This window comes from Struthio camelus, chromosome 1 (assembly GCF_040807025.1).
Source record: "Struthio camelus isolate bStrCam1 chromosome 1, bStrCam1.hap1, whole genome shotgun sequence".
NCBI classification, from domain to species: domain Eukaryota; kingdom Metazoa; phylum Chordata; class Aves; order Struthioniformes; family Struthionidae; genus Struthio; species Struthio camelus.
Window position 1 is genome coordinate 201,317,152 of NC_090942.1, and position 13,000 is coordinate 201,330,151.

At 37.0% G+C, this 13,000-nt stretch overlaps 1 protein-coding gene across 5 annotated transcripts in view; it reads right to left on the reverse strand.

The window, feature by feature from the left end:
* Positions 1-13,000, reverse strand: part of CDK8 (cyclin dependent kinase 8) — an 86,520-nt gene that overhangs the window by 16,215 nt on the left and 57,305 nt on the right. For all 5 annotated transcript variants that reach the window (XM_068930200.1, XM_068930199.1, XM_068930198.1 and 2 more), the window contains 4 exons: positions 8,564-8,621; positions 5,666-5,797; positions 3,126-3,269; positions 372-441 (listed from right to left, as the gene is read on the reverse strand). In XM_068930200.1, the coding sequence (XP_068786301.1) occupies positions 372-441; positions 3,126-3,269; positions 5,666-5,797; positions 8,564-8,621 (404 nt within the window). The remainder of the gene's footprint in view (positions 1-371; positions 442-3,125; positions 3,270-5,665; positions 5,798-8,563; positions 8,622-13,000) is intronic.

Sequence of the window (13,000 nt, forward strand, 5' to 3'; positions counted from 1 at the left end):
GCTATCACACAAGAATAATTTCCAATCCCAGAGATGTGCAACAGCTGGGAAAAGCTGTGCTTAGCAATTTTCAGAGCTATCCAGGGTCTTACTGACACCATCGATTATACACGTCACCTTGCCATTTACAGTCAGTGTTTTTCTATGATTCACATCAATGCAATAGGCCAAATTCACCGTTATAAAACAAATCTCTTTTTCCCAACCTAAGCCATAATCACTTCCCAATTCTTTCCCAGTCTAAGCCATAACCATTGCATAGCCCTCATGCAGCATCTACACAGAAAACAACCTCAGCTACAATAAATTAAGAGTAGGAGGGAAAGTTAAAAAATGCTTGCTCAAGAAAGCTCAGATAAACACAGACTTACGTGTTTCTCCGGAAATCTTTCATTAAAGTTGAATGTTCAGGCATCTTTTTTATGTCCTCCCAGTCTTTATCTGCCAAAAAAAAAAATTGTTAATACTTTTCGTTTTCTTTTTCCTGAGTAAAACACAAATGCTTTCAAAGTATCTCTGTAACCTTGATTTTTTTCATTGTACTTTTCTAATATTGCAGCTACTTTATCTTTGTATTCCTTGACTCACATTCCTCCATCATCTTTTCACAATAAATCTAAGAAACACCCAAAAGGTATTCCAATTATTTGCTGATTAACTCAAGGACTTTTTAAAACAACTGCCAGCAACACTGAAGATTGTTTTATGTGCAAAGACAACACGGAAGAAAAATATGGCAGTCATTTTACTTGCATCCTTCACGCATCCTAATTTATTTAGGAACGTTAATGACTTCTGTATAGGAGTACACAATATTTTCATAAAGACTGTCATTTTAAGGGATTTTTATTTTGATAGCACTGTGTTTAATAATAGAAAAAAGTTACAGAAGTACTGATTAAATCTGTTGTCCTAACCTAAAAGACATACCATAACTACTCACAAAGGGTTGTCAACAAAAGGTTTAGACCAAGTAACATCAGCACGCCCAAATTAAAGAATATTAAACCCCTGTGTGGATGCCATAGGAAGTAAAAATGTCTATAATCCACTGGGACATAATAACAGGCTGCAAATTGAGAACTAAGACCACTCTACTTCTGTAAGAAAAAAGACATTTACCGTGACTAACTAACTTGTACTAACTTCTACCTTACGTTCTTATATGGAAGTACTCAATCAAAAGCCAAGACGCCTTAGTTCTCTATCTGACAGCCAAATAAGACCATCTACACAAATCAAAACCATTTACCCACGAACAAATGTATCAAAGCACAGGCCAAACACACTTTAACTCCTCTACAGAAGCAAGTTATGAAATAAAGCTCAAAGATGTTTTCTGAACTTTAGCTACTCAACATGCAGGACAGGAGTACGCACACGAGTACTTGCTGTGAGTTACTTGATAAATTCAGGTTCAAATTAGCAGCATATCTAATAGTAATTTACTTGTGTGCTTATACGTCCAGAAGGGATTAACTAATGCATGCTAAATTCATAATTTATGACTTTGCATGCAGCAGGTACAAAGACATTTGTTTCTGGCTCAGACAGTCCCTAACCCACGAGCTGCTAGGTCCTGGCGCAGTATGCCGAGGAAGGGCTCCTTGCTCTGTTCTTGCACCCTTCCCTAAGCACCCGCCATGCATCGCTGTCCCAGGCAGGGTACCGGCCTGCAAGAACCCTCATTCTGAACCGCTTCAGCTGCTCTTATCTTTGATCTTAACCTCCCTGCATAGACAAACCCTGATATGAATTTAAAAATAAAACAAGAAATTCACCACCACCACACCCTGGCGACAAATCAAATTTTTACTAAGACTTACCACAATTACAGAACACTCGAAGCTCAAAAATACTAAATAAACAACCAATCAGTGGAGAGTCTCTTTGTTTTCCACTTGCTCTGTTTTTCCCCATCCCTCAAAAGGACAGGTGAAACTGTTTCAATTATGGAAAACGTCAAATAAAGAGCAAAAAAAATTGCTGCAATTAAATGAAAAATAATACTTTTTGGTAAGAACCAGAAATCTTTAAATCAAACGCACACCATTAGATAGGACTACTTAAACCTATGTTAGAGAAGAGAATTGTTGCTGACAATCAAGAGTATCACCTGTTTAGGTAAGCTGCATAAAGGCAATATAAACCTCAAATGACGATATGCGTAAGAAAAGGGCAAAAATCCAGGAAAAGAACAAAAAAGGAAAGTACATGGTACATGAAGGCAACTCTTCCAGGACCCATACAGCAATACAGAAGCAATTAAGGGTATACAATATTAAAATAAATAAAAGGACATGGGCAAAATGAGAAAAAATTTAGGAACAAAATAGTAGAACCACACAGGTGGAGATGAAGAGCAATGAGAAGCAGAAAGTCCATCAGAACAGTAAAAAAGTTTACCAATACTGAATGGGCGACAGGAAGGAACACAAAGAGTGAGCAGAAAGAGGACCAAAAAGTGAAAATAAGCCCCCTGTTATCCCGACATCTGCAATCATGTAAACACTGGAAGACAAACCATTAACTGCAAAGATGCAAGAGAGCCTGTAGAAAAAACAAGACAGGACTAACACTGAGGGGAAAATGTAACAAGAGATTTCCACATTGCAACTTGTTTTGGTTCTTGCCTAGTTCTTCATGCTGCTTTAGAATAAAGCCTTTTTCTCCCTATCATAAACTTTCTACGAGGACAAAAAAAAAAAAAAAAAGAAATATCCTTCCCTGCTTCTAAATGTTTTGCTTAATTTAGCATAAATTAAACATCTGTAGACTATTAACTAAATGCATAAATTTTTTGTTTTGTTTCATACAATCATCAGTTGCTTTCCAACTCTAAAATCAGTACTGTAGAAAATCAGAAATTTTTCTTCTAATTTTTATCATCCACAATTAAGCATAATACTTTTACGTTAGAAAACATTGATACGTGTATACACAAAGATAACTTATCAATAAGAGAAAAAAATTAATATGACCATTACATTCTAGATTTTATAACTCATCAAATAAAGATAGTGTTTGAACAGCTTTGTTGCTTTGATCAGCTGCCACCTTCATACAAAAAGAAAGCAATTCAGATATCTTCCTTTGAATAGCAGTGATAAAAATACAATATGTACCTGCAGGAAATCCCATTACATTGAATATTCTGTCCAGCTGGTCATGGTGATAAGGATTACTAGTTTTGATATCTTCTTGTCGACAATGGAATATCGGCTCTGATGTTAGCAGCTCTGCAAATATACACCCTATGGCCCAAATATCTTTAAAAAAGGAGAACACAAATAAAAAATCAAAACACTCTTTTCAAAAGCATCTTGGCGAGACAGCGTGTTAGCTCTTAACTTTCTCTTATGAGAGATAAGGTCCCTGCATTGAAAACTTTAGGTTTCTACTATAAAAGTGCAACACTTCATCAGTTTTTCCCTTAAACTACAGTTACATGCATACCAACCAGCAACTATACGAGAACTAAAAAAGCAGTATACAGTTGGGTTTTTTTAGTTACCACTTACTGCTGTAGAAAGTGAGTTTAAGAAAAAAACTAAATAAAACGCATGGGGAGCTGTCCACGCATACAGAACACAAATGAAGAGCCAGCCGGCATCTTATCCAGTTCACTTTCATCCTGCCTTTTCCTGTAACATTTTATATCCCCAATTATCTACTGGCTTTACCAAATATTAAATTACCAGAAAAAAAAGTTTAAAAACAATGATGATATTGGAATAAATAGAATTCTATCTACACAACTTTGCAGAAAGAAATAAATTATAAAATTGCAACTGCTCCATGCCCAGGTACATCATCCCTTTTTTGATATTATTCATTTTTAAAAAGCTACTAATATGCTGTTCTTTCTGGACAACCTCCTCCTCTCATGCTTTTATTTTTAAACCAAAACAATTCTTTTAATTTTAATTTTTGCGTCCCAATCTGCAAAAATCAAACAGCCTGCGGTTTTTTCCTAGTATGCTCATATACAGCTTCTAACTTACTAATGTAGCAGGTACAATGCAATTTCTAACTCAGCAACGTAAAGCTACACTGAACTTTGAATGAACAAGAAAAGGTCATGAAAAAGGACAAAAGCACGTTATGCAGACAGCACAACCCCATTATTCACTGTTCGTATACAGTCAGGTTTTAGCTACACTGAAAAAAATTTTGTGCTAAAGGCCACAACCGTCTGTGCAGTTTCACATGCTGCAAGCAGAAGAAAAGCCAGTTAAGAGAAGGAACAGGAAAATATAATAAAAATGCAGTTTAAAAGAAAAGATAAAGAAATATATTTATTCGTTAAAGAAAATAAAGTGTTAATAGAAAAGTTCCTGAAAATACATTTAACTGATAAACATTGAAATTTCTGAGAAAAACGTTGACCTAAGTTTAAGAAAATAACCGTGAAGTCTGACAAAAGCATTTCAGGTTCCCGAAGTAATAATATATAGGCCATAATACAACCTCCATTTTTGTGCCAAATAGACCATTGACGGGAAAGTTGCTTCCCCAGAAATGGTTGCTAGACTTTAACGGGTCTTTTAAACTAGAAGCAAAGGTAGTCTAGAGGGGAAAACTTCCCCGTCCTTTTCCCTACAGTCTCACTCGCATAGAAAACCTGTTCACATCCACTACAGGTGGCCCTCACTCCAGCCTGGATTACTCTCCCCGTACTGCAGCCGCAGCTCACAACTGCTCCTGCCTTCAGAGATTTGTTACCACCACACGGCCAAGAATAGAGTCAAGGAGAGCAGAGTCAACCATGTCATGCTGGAGCTGTTAAAATCATACTGGTAGACAGACAGCGGTAAGGAGGCGGCAGCATTAAGCAGATCTAACGCATGCAATCCTAACAGTCTCTGCATCCAGCAAGGCTTCATTTCGTCTCAACATGCCTGAGGCAGATCACGGCTTAGCCTGCCGCATGATGCCGATCAGGCCTCAGCTCTTCTGAAAGCAATCCCTGCTCACACTTCTGCTTTGAGAAAGACACAGGGAGAGGCTTGAACGGAGCAGAATTTATTACCGGTAACTTTAATCCTGGGACAGCTTCCATTGAAGACTCACTTACCAAAACAGCAAACTTAAAATTAGTAATTTCTCACAGCAAATTCAGTAGTTTTTCTTGGCAGAACAGAAAATGTAAAATAGCAAATAAAAAAACAAGGAGTGTAAGGCTGCGTTAGTCTTCGCTGTTACAGTTTAGTTTCAGCGCAGCCAACACATTCTGCATTCGGTATATTTCTAAGTTTAAGATTTATTTCATGCGCTTGTTAAAGTAGATAAAAAACTCTGCAACAGAACTAACGCGCTCTGCCTTATCATCACCATACATATTCTACCAGCAGTTCTCAGATACATCAATATTTTGTATTAGCTCTAACAGCATTTACAGAAATCTTGTGTGAAAGTGATATAAAATTGTATTACCTCACAGGGCATTTAGAGACAAACAAAGGAAATATTTCACTCGAGCATCTCGCCAGAGACAATGGTAAACTGAACAATTTGTCAAAGCTTAGTGTTTCCTCAAGAAATCAGTACCATACCTTTAACTCAGCTGCTGTCCTCTGTACTAGGAACTACGTAACAGTGCTTCAGTATCTGCACGCGTTTGGCACAAAGGACACAAGAGCAAGTTCTCCTCCATGTTACTTACCAATAGCTTTGGTATAATGTCTTGCTCCAAGAAGCAACTCTGGAGCTCGATACCAGAACGTTACAACTACTGGATCCAAGTCTGCTAAAGGCTTCAGAGGTGAATTAAATAATCGGGCAAAGCCCATGTCAGCTGCAAAATTCAAAGAGAGATGTTTTAAAATTTTAGGAAAACTACAATTTTCTTTTTTAAACGAACTGATTGTGTTTACTTGTTAGTGCTACCATTACTGTGCTAAAAAACAAACACGGACTGTAGCAGATACGAATTCTGTGAACATATTTCATTCTCTTAACAGTTTTTGTAGAAGTTACTGGACGTCATCAGCTATAAAGTATATCATTATAAATCATTGCTAACGTGAGCCATTTAGAACAAAGAATTAACCGTTGTTCTGAAAGAGCGTATGAACTCACTTCTCTCAGGACACTGGTAAATCCTGACTCATTTTACCTGATACTGTCCAGTTAAATATTCCACTGTTACAGCATGGTCTTTCGAGAAACAGCATTTTAAATGTGAGCAAAATTCAGGGGTCTGCAAAGGTTAGAATGATTTATAATACATATATACATGTGCCACAAAAGCTACCTCCTCGTGAAGTTAGCTGTAGCAAGATTTCCTTCACAAACTTAAAAAAAAAAAAAAGTGGGGGGGGCTACTAAACCTACAGTATCTCCCTCCCTGTTAATTTTCTGTCAAAAACCATTGCCAGTATCAAGATGCCAGTACTAAATACCATTTAGTCTATGATTTTAAAATTCTGTCTTGGAGATTATATCATTAAAAAATGCTTTTTAGAATTGGTAATATACATCTTCCTAGAAAGCTGTCTGAACTACCAATACACATGACACAGGACCAAATGGGCAGAGGCTAGAATATGCAACTTCTCCCACCAAATCAGTGTCCCTACTCACCACTCCCAAAATCCCAAGAGCCAGGGAATCTGTGATGCAGGGACACAGGCATGCGGAGAAAGACTCAAAGGAAACTTGATCAGTAATGATTATGAGGGAAAAAGAACTACATGTTATAGCTCATTGGTTGAGGGAACCTTGCAGTGTAAATGTGGGTCTAAGTCTACTCCACAATCTCAATTTTCTTTTTCCACAAGCATTCCTATTTAAGCTTATTTTATTGCATTTAAAAAGAGAAACATTTTACAGTTTTCTACATTAAAATATCAAGATTACTCAAGATATGATCAAGTCAGAAGTATCTGAGAAAAAAAAAGGAAAATTGTAGAAGTGAATTTATGACTCAAAATGGCACAAAAGGCCTAAAAAAATTATTTTAAGTTAAGTATCAGTTATGCATTTTTTAGAAAAATTAGTTACACTGGAAAAGTGGAAGCCCTCGGTATGGGTATAACTTCTGCATTCTTTTCCTGCTGTGGTAGTATCTTAAGAAAAAAAAACAAAATCTACATTTTGCTAACACACTCAGAAATACAGGGATCCCCTCCCTCCTCCCTCCTGGGAACGGATGGCTCAGAGGACTGGTGGTACGATACAGAAACTTTCACCTGTCCAGTAACAGAACCCGGCTAAATTTGGTTGCTCTCTAAGCTATTCCCAAATTAATTCAAAACTATCAGTTAAGAAATAAATGGGTGGTCTATCTGCAATGACTAGCAGAGTTGTCTACAGCAAACATCACCACCGCAGTTGACACTGAACGTGCCCAGAGGCTGACCTATGGTCTCAGTTTTGGAAGCAGCCACTCCATTATGAGTAAGGTAATAAGAAGAAATTTTCACTTCCGCTGTCCTTGTACCTGCTTTGTACATAGATCTCAATCTCTGCTGTCGACCTTGAACCGCAGAAGGGTATTAAAAGCTTTCAGGGTAGGATCTGCAGAAGTGTTCAGCCCTGGCCTATCTATTTGTTGGATTTCAAAAGGGGAGGGAAGAGCTAGAGCAGCACTCCATGAAAATCCTACCCCTAATCAGTATGCTAGTGATTAACAGATAAACAAAACAGTAAGAATACAGAGCAACAATGCAGAAGAACAATCTCATAAAAGAAAGCCAGAGGGAAGTGAAAAAGATGAACTATCTTTAAAAAAAACTTCCAAACTTGGCTGCATTACCATAACAAATATAAACAGACTGTGCATTAGCAGGCACTGGCAAAGCACTGCCACATTAACGTACATTCTGGTATAGCTTATTGCTGTTAGACTACAGTTAATTTATATTTATTTGTTTAATTTAAAGCAATTGAAGTTCTACAAATTATCCTCTCGCTGTAAACAGTAACTCCCACCAGAAAACGTTAGAATAGTGGGGAAAGTGTTGGGTCCTTCCTACCTTTATACTCCATTTTGAGCATTTAGCATTAGTTCTTACTAAATATTTTGTCTGAATTAATGTGTTTTTTGGACTTTAAGATCCCTTCTGCTTATCTCCAAGGAACCTATCCAGCCTTTCAAGAACATTTGGTAGGCTAAATGCCGCCTTTGATTCCATTATAAAATTTAAAGTTTGCAGTAATGAACGGTTCCCTATTTAGATTTTATAAGCAGCAGCAAGAAAATGTCATGACTTTGCAGGGGTAAATGGAGGCAATATTAAAATCCCATTTCTTTCTCCTCCTTTCCCCTAGATATGTCTCATCTTTTCCCCTACATTAAAACCCCCCACCCCACATATACACCCATTTAAACAAAATATAAAGACATTTTCCACTTTTCACAGATGAGGCTACAGCACATAATCTTCAGAACTGGTGCATGGGTCTAATATCAAGAAGTCAGTCACTCAGAAAACAGCTTTTAGACAATGTGTCCAGGCACAGACTAATATTACAGTAACTACTTTACGTGGTACAACTGCACCTTCAGAACATTCTAACTTAAATGCTACACTGGGACTTATCAAAGATATAAACATACCAATTTTTACTCTTCCTCGCTCAGGACCTTCACCCATAACTAAAATATTAGCAGGTTTCTGTGGAAAAAAAAATAAATATACAATACATATACCAAGATAAACCTAAACATTAGTCTCTGAAAAGTTAGTTAAGCTTTGTTTTGCCAGTTTTAAACAGAGTTTGATAAAAATGACAAGTTTCTATGTAGCAGTAAAGCTGTGCAAGTACCCAGACACAGGCTTTCCCTTAACTACATCTTCCTCAACATTTCTTTCCAGCGCTTCTATGTTCCAGCATTGTGTTCCCTGACTACCTGCCACTGTGGTGTCCATCCTTAACCTGCAAGAGCAGGCAATCATGAGCCTTCAAGACTTCTACCCAAATTGACCTAGGTCCATTCAGCAGGAGGCAGACCTGTTGCTTCTCACTGCTCCTTCCCGTCCCTCTTAAGCACACCGCAGAGCACAGGTACAGGAAGCCATCCCGACAACGTTTTGCCCACAGTCGTTAGGCATGTTTGCAGACATATTTCACGTTAAAAAAATTCTTGAGATACAGATTAGATATTACCACATAATTTTATGTTGGAGAGAAACATCAAATAAATTATTCCTCTTTGCAACCGTATACAAATTCTGACAGCTGCAAAACTTGAAAGCATGGCCTAACATTGTCTCTATGCCTTTATCTCCATTACTTTGATGGCAAAATACTGAGAGATCTGGTTCTTCCCCTTCTTTCTTTTACTAAGAAGGTGAGTTAAAGAATTGACCTAGAGTTCAACTAGTTACAGACATAACCTCTCAATTTTTAATGAGTTCTCCCATCCTACTTTCTCTGCTCTTCTCTCCAATAGTTAATTTCCTACAATTTAGTCTCTGCCTCTGCAGTCAGAGAGAAAGATTCCTCAAATGCTAACACTACACAGCAAATCAAACCTGCATGACTTATTTTGAGGAAAAGAGTCAGGAAATTCACGACCAAAGCTGCAACTTTACTAGATTAGGTTTTTTTTCTTCTTTTTTTTGGTAATGCAGTGATTTAAATATCCACTCACACTACTATTCTTGGACAAAATAGGGGCAACTTAATAAATGAATTACAGCTCTAGCTTCTCTCTCCCAGTTTGAACTAATCTGAAGAAAAAAGTACTCCAGCACTACAGTGCAAGCTATCTGGAAGTTAACATAATAAATCCCAAGATCGCTAAAATACAAAACCATGATTTACCAAACATGCATCCTGGGAAACTTTGAAGTACTGACACTACTAGATCTACTAGGTTGTGGTATATAAACGTATTTAAAGAGACTTAAGACAACAATTTGAGGTTGATCTAGTAGTAATTCATATAATATAAAAAGGTGCAAAAAATAAAATCGGCAAATTGTCTTGAGAAGCTTAATTACTACGGCTTATGAAAGGCTCCAACACGGATTTCTGAAACTGAACAATCCACGTACAAAATAAGTAAAATGAATCTGAGATGTTGCATCTTTTCTCTGAGAACAAAATAAAGAGAGAAGAAAAGGTTATAGGTTGACTGTATTCAAGGAGGTAAGATATACCCCATAACCTTTCCAACAGCAATAACAACTCAATAGATCAGATTGCACTGTATAAGTTCAGTGCTATGCACAAGAACTTGTAGCTGCCCCCTCCTTTTTTTTTTTTGTTTTTAAATAAAGGCATATATACCACATCAGTATCACTTCAACACTGAAAATTGCAAGGTGTGTGCACAGCTTAGAAAGCACTGAATTTTGACTTTTTTTTTTTAAAGAATATTCCTAGAAATAAGCAAGCAGTGTAAACCTCCAAATTCAGAGTTAATGTTGAAGTTTACAGCCATTCAGGTTGCTAGGTATGAAAATGTATTATTTTACCATATAAACCGTTCTATTGCTACACTGTGATTCAAAGAGAAAATATGCATATAGTTTATGAAAGCTGGTTCAATACATTGGGGATGTCAATAAGCCACATGCTTAATCAATATTTTTTGCACAAGATAGTAGAGGTTAACAACACGATATACAGGCACTAGAAATATTCAGATAAATCCCTTATTGGTTTAAAATACAATTTTATATCTGCATTTTCCCAGGTTGATAATACTCATTATAGAAATGTTTACAACATCCTCATGATGCTTTTACCTTAAAATATTTTACTATTTGGATTTTGATAGGGACATGGAGCCACATTCACACAAAGACTCCCATTATGCCAGATGATTGATCAGCGCAGCACTGGATAATAATCCCTGCCCAAAGCTCTTCTAGCCAAAGTACGAGATCGGTACAGATGAGAAGAGATCGCACAAAATGATGAGACAGTACTGGTTAGCACAACAGGTGGCAACAGCTTGATTCACACTCAGCTCTTTTCTCTCCAAATTTACAGAAAAGCTTTTAAAATACAGACAACTTAGAATCCCTTGCAGGAGTCTTCTGAAGCCACAAGATACAAAAATACAACAGTCAGCCTTGAATAACCATTCATAAAAGTTCACCTTTTTCTAGATTCAAAGGCCCTTTGTGGAGAAAGCACTGTTTGAAATAAGAGATTCTTACTACAGATAACATTTATGTATCACAGGAATCACATCACTGTAGGAAGGTGCAACATCACATCTGAAGGTCAAATTAAAAAAATTAAATTAAAAATTTGAAGGTTCCCATTCCTAAAATCATGGCAGTAGTAGCCTGAAAGAACATAATTAACTGAAAGAATTTTCCAAACTTCACCATTAATCAATATGCAATCCCTAAAGGGGAATATCTACCAGAAAACAGTACAATCACAGTATCAGTGCTCCTAAAACATGTGTATTTTGAGGACGCTAAAAAACAAAATAAAAACAAAACAAAACCTCACATTCGAGCGCACTAAGAGAAGTCAAAATTTGGGTCAGTTTTGTTGTATAGCTTTGTCTCAGTCCACTATCTGGAGAAAAAAAAGCAACCATCCAAATTTGTCTTTTTAGGCAACACAGTATGTTTTAGAAATTTATGTACTTATTTGCAAAGAAGAAAGACAAAATATTATAAACAAAAAGGAGAAATCTGGATAAACATTAGTTTAAATTGTGCCACCCAGAGAAAGTGAAAACGTAAGATGATCTTGTTCAAACTACTTGGGTTAAGGAAGTGAAACAAAACTTTCAGACATTTTTATACTGTATTCTGAAAATAAACAGTATTTTGAAACAGTAATCATTTTAAAATAACTGTCAATATGGAACTTTTTAAAGCACTTATTTTTGTTCTAGTAGAGGCATATTTACCGTTGTCTTCAAGCAAAACAACTTGCTCATGCCAGACAAACACAAATGAGAAAGCTGCTAAGATCTACAGCCTAAACTGAACGTGAACAAACAGACCACGCAGCAATGTACAGCTGACTTCTCCACAAAGACTAACAAAGCACCTCTGCGACATCTGCATAGAATGAAGGAAAAAACAAAACCCAAACCCCACACCCAAACTCAAAAACCCTACCCTAGTCTTACAGGAAAAATTCATTCTCGGGGAGAACGGCTTTGTAGCCAAGGCACAGCACTAAAGCATATCTTGTCCTAAATCTGCCTTTGTAAAACTTCCTGTCTCATTTCTAGACAAATCCCATCTGGTGCATCAAATCACTATTATTAAGAAAAAGAAAATAAAGATGCTCACTGAAATTTTTTTTATACACTTTTATTTAAATCATTATTTGCAGAGTGCTTAGAACTCCTAGGAAACAGGCTAATTTCAAATAGAGCTAAAAGAAACAGAGGGAGCACTGACAGATTCATAGGCCTATGAAGAACTTCAGGAAGTCATCATCTTGCATCTGCCTGTCCTAACACATGACCTTCCCATCTATGTCACTCACGACAGATGTCTGTTTACCCTCATCCTAAAGCCTCTGATGACGGAGGCTGCACAATCCTCCCAGGCAACCTACCTTGTTTCACTCTTTTATTGCAGTGTCTTTCCTTAGCTTCTAATGCAACGAAGGAAGCTACGTCCGTGGCCTCTTCTCTTATACGTCAGCAGAGAGATCAGGCAACCGTTCCTTCATTGCAACAACTTTTTCCATCTTGCAAGATCTACATCTCTTTTCAGTCCTACTATCTAGATTAAAACAACGCTTCTCTGCTCAGTGTTTCCTAGTAGGTTATTTCTGCTAGACGTATGATTATTGCTATGGCTTCCCTCTAGCCGTTCTGCCTAACGGCCACCTATTTCTCTGAACTAGAGCGCCCCAATTGCACACAGTATACTGCTCCATTACTGCTACGTACAATGGAAGGATTATTTCATATGCCTTGCACAGTGCTTTCCAGTTTATACATCCCAGCACGGTTTCTGTTTTTTGTCTAGCTGCATAACTCTATTGATTCATGTCAAGGTTATGAGTCATGGATTTTCTTCACGTCTTTTCTGAAGGACTGCTACTTTTTTTTTTT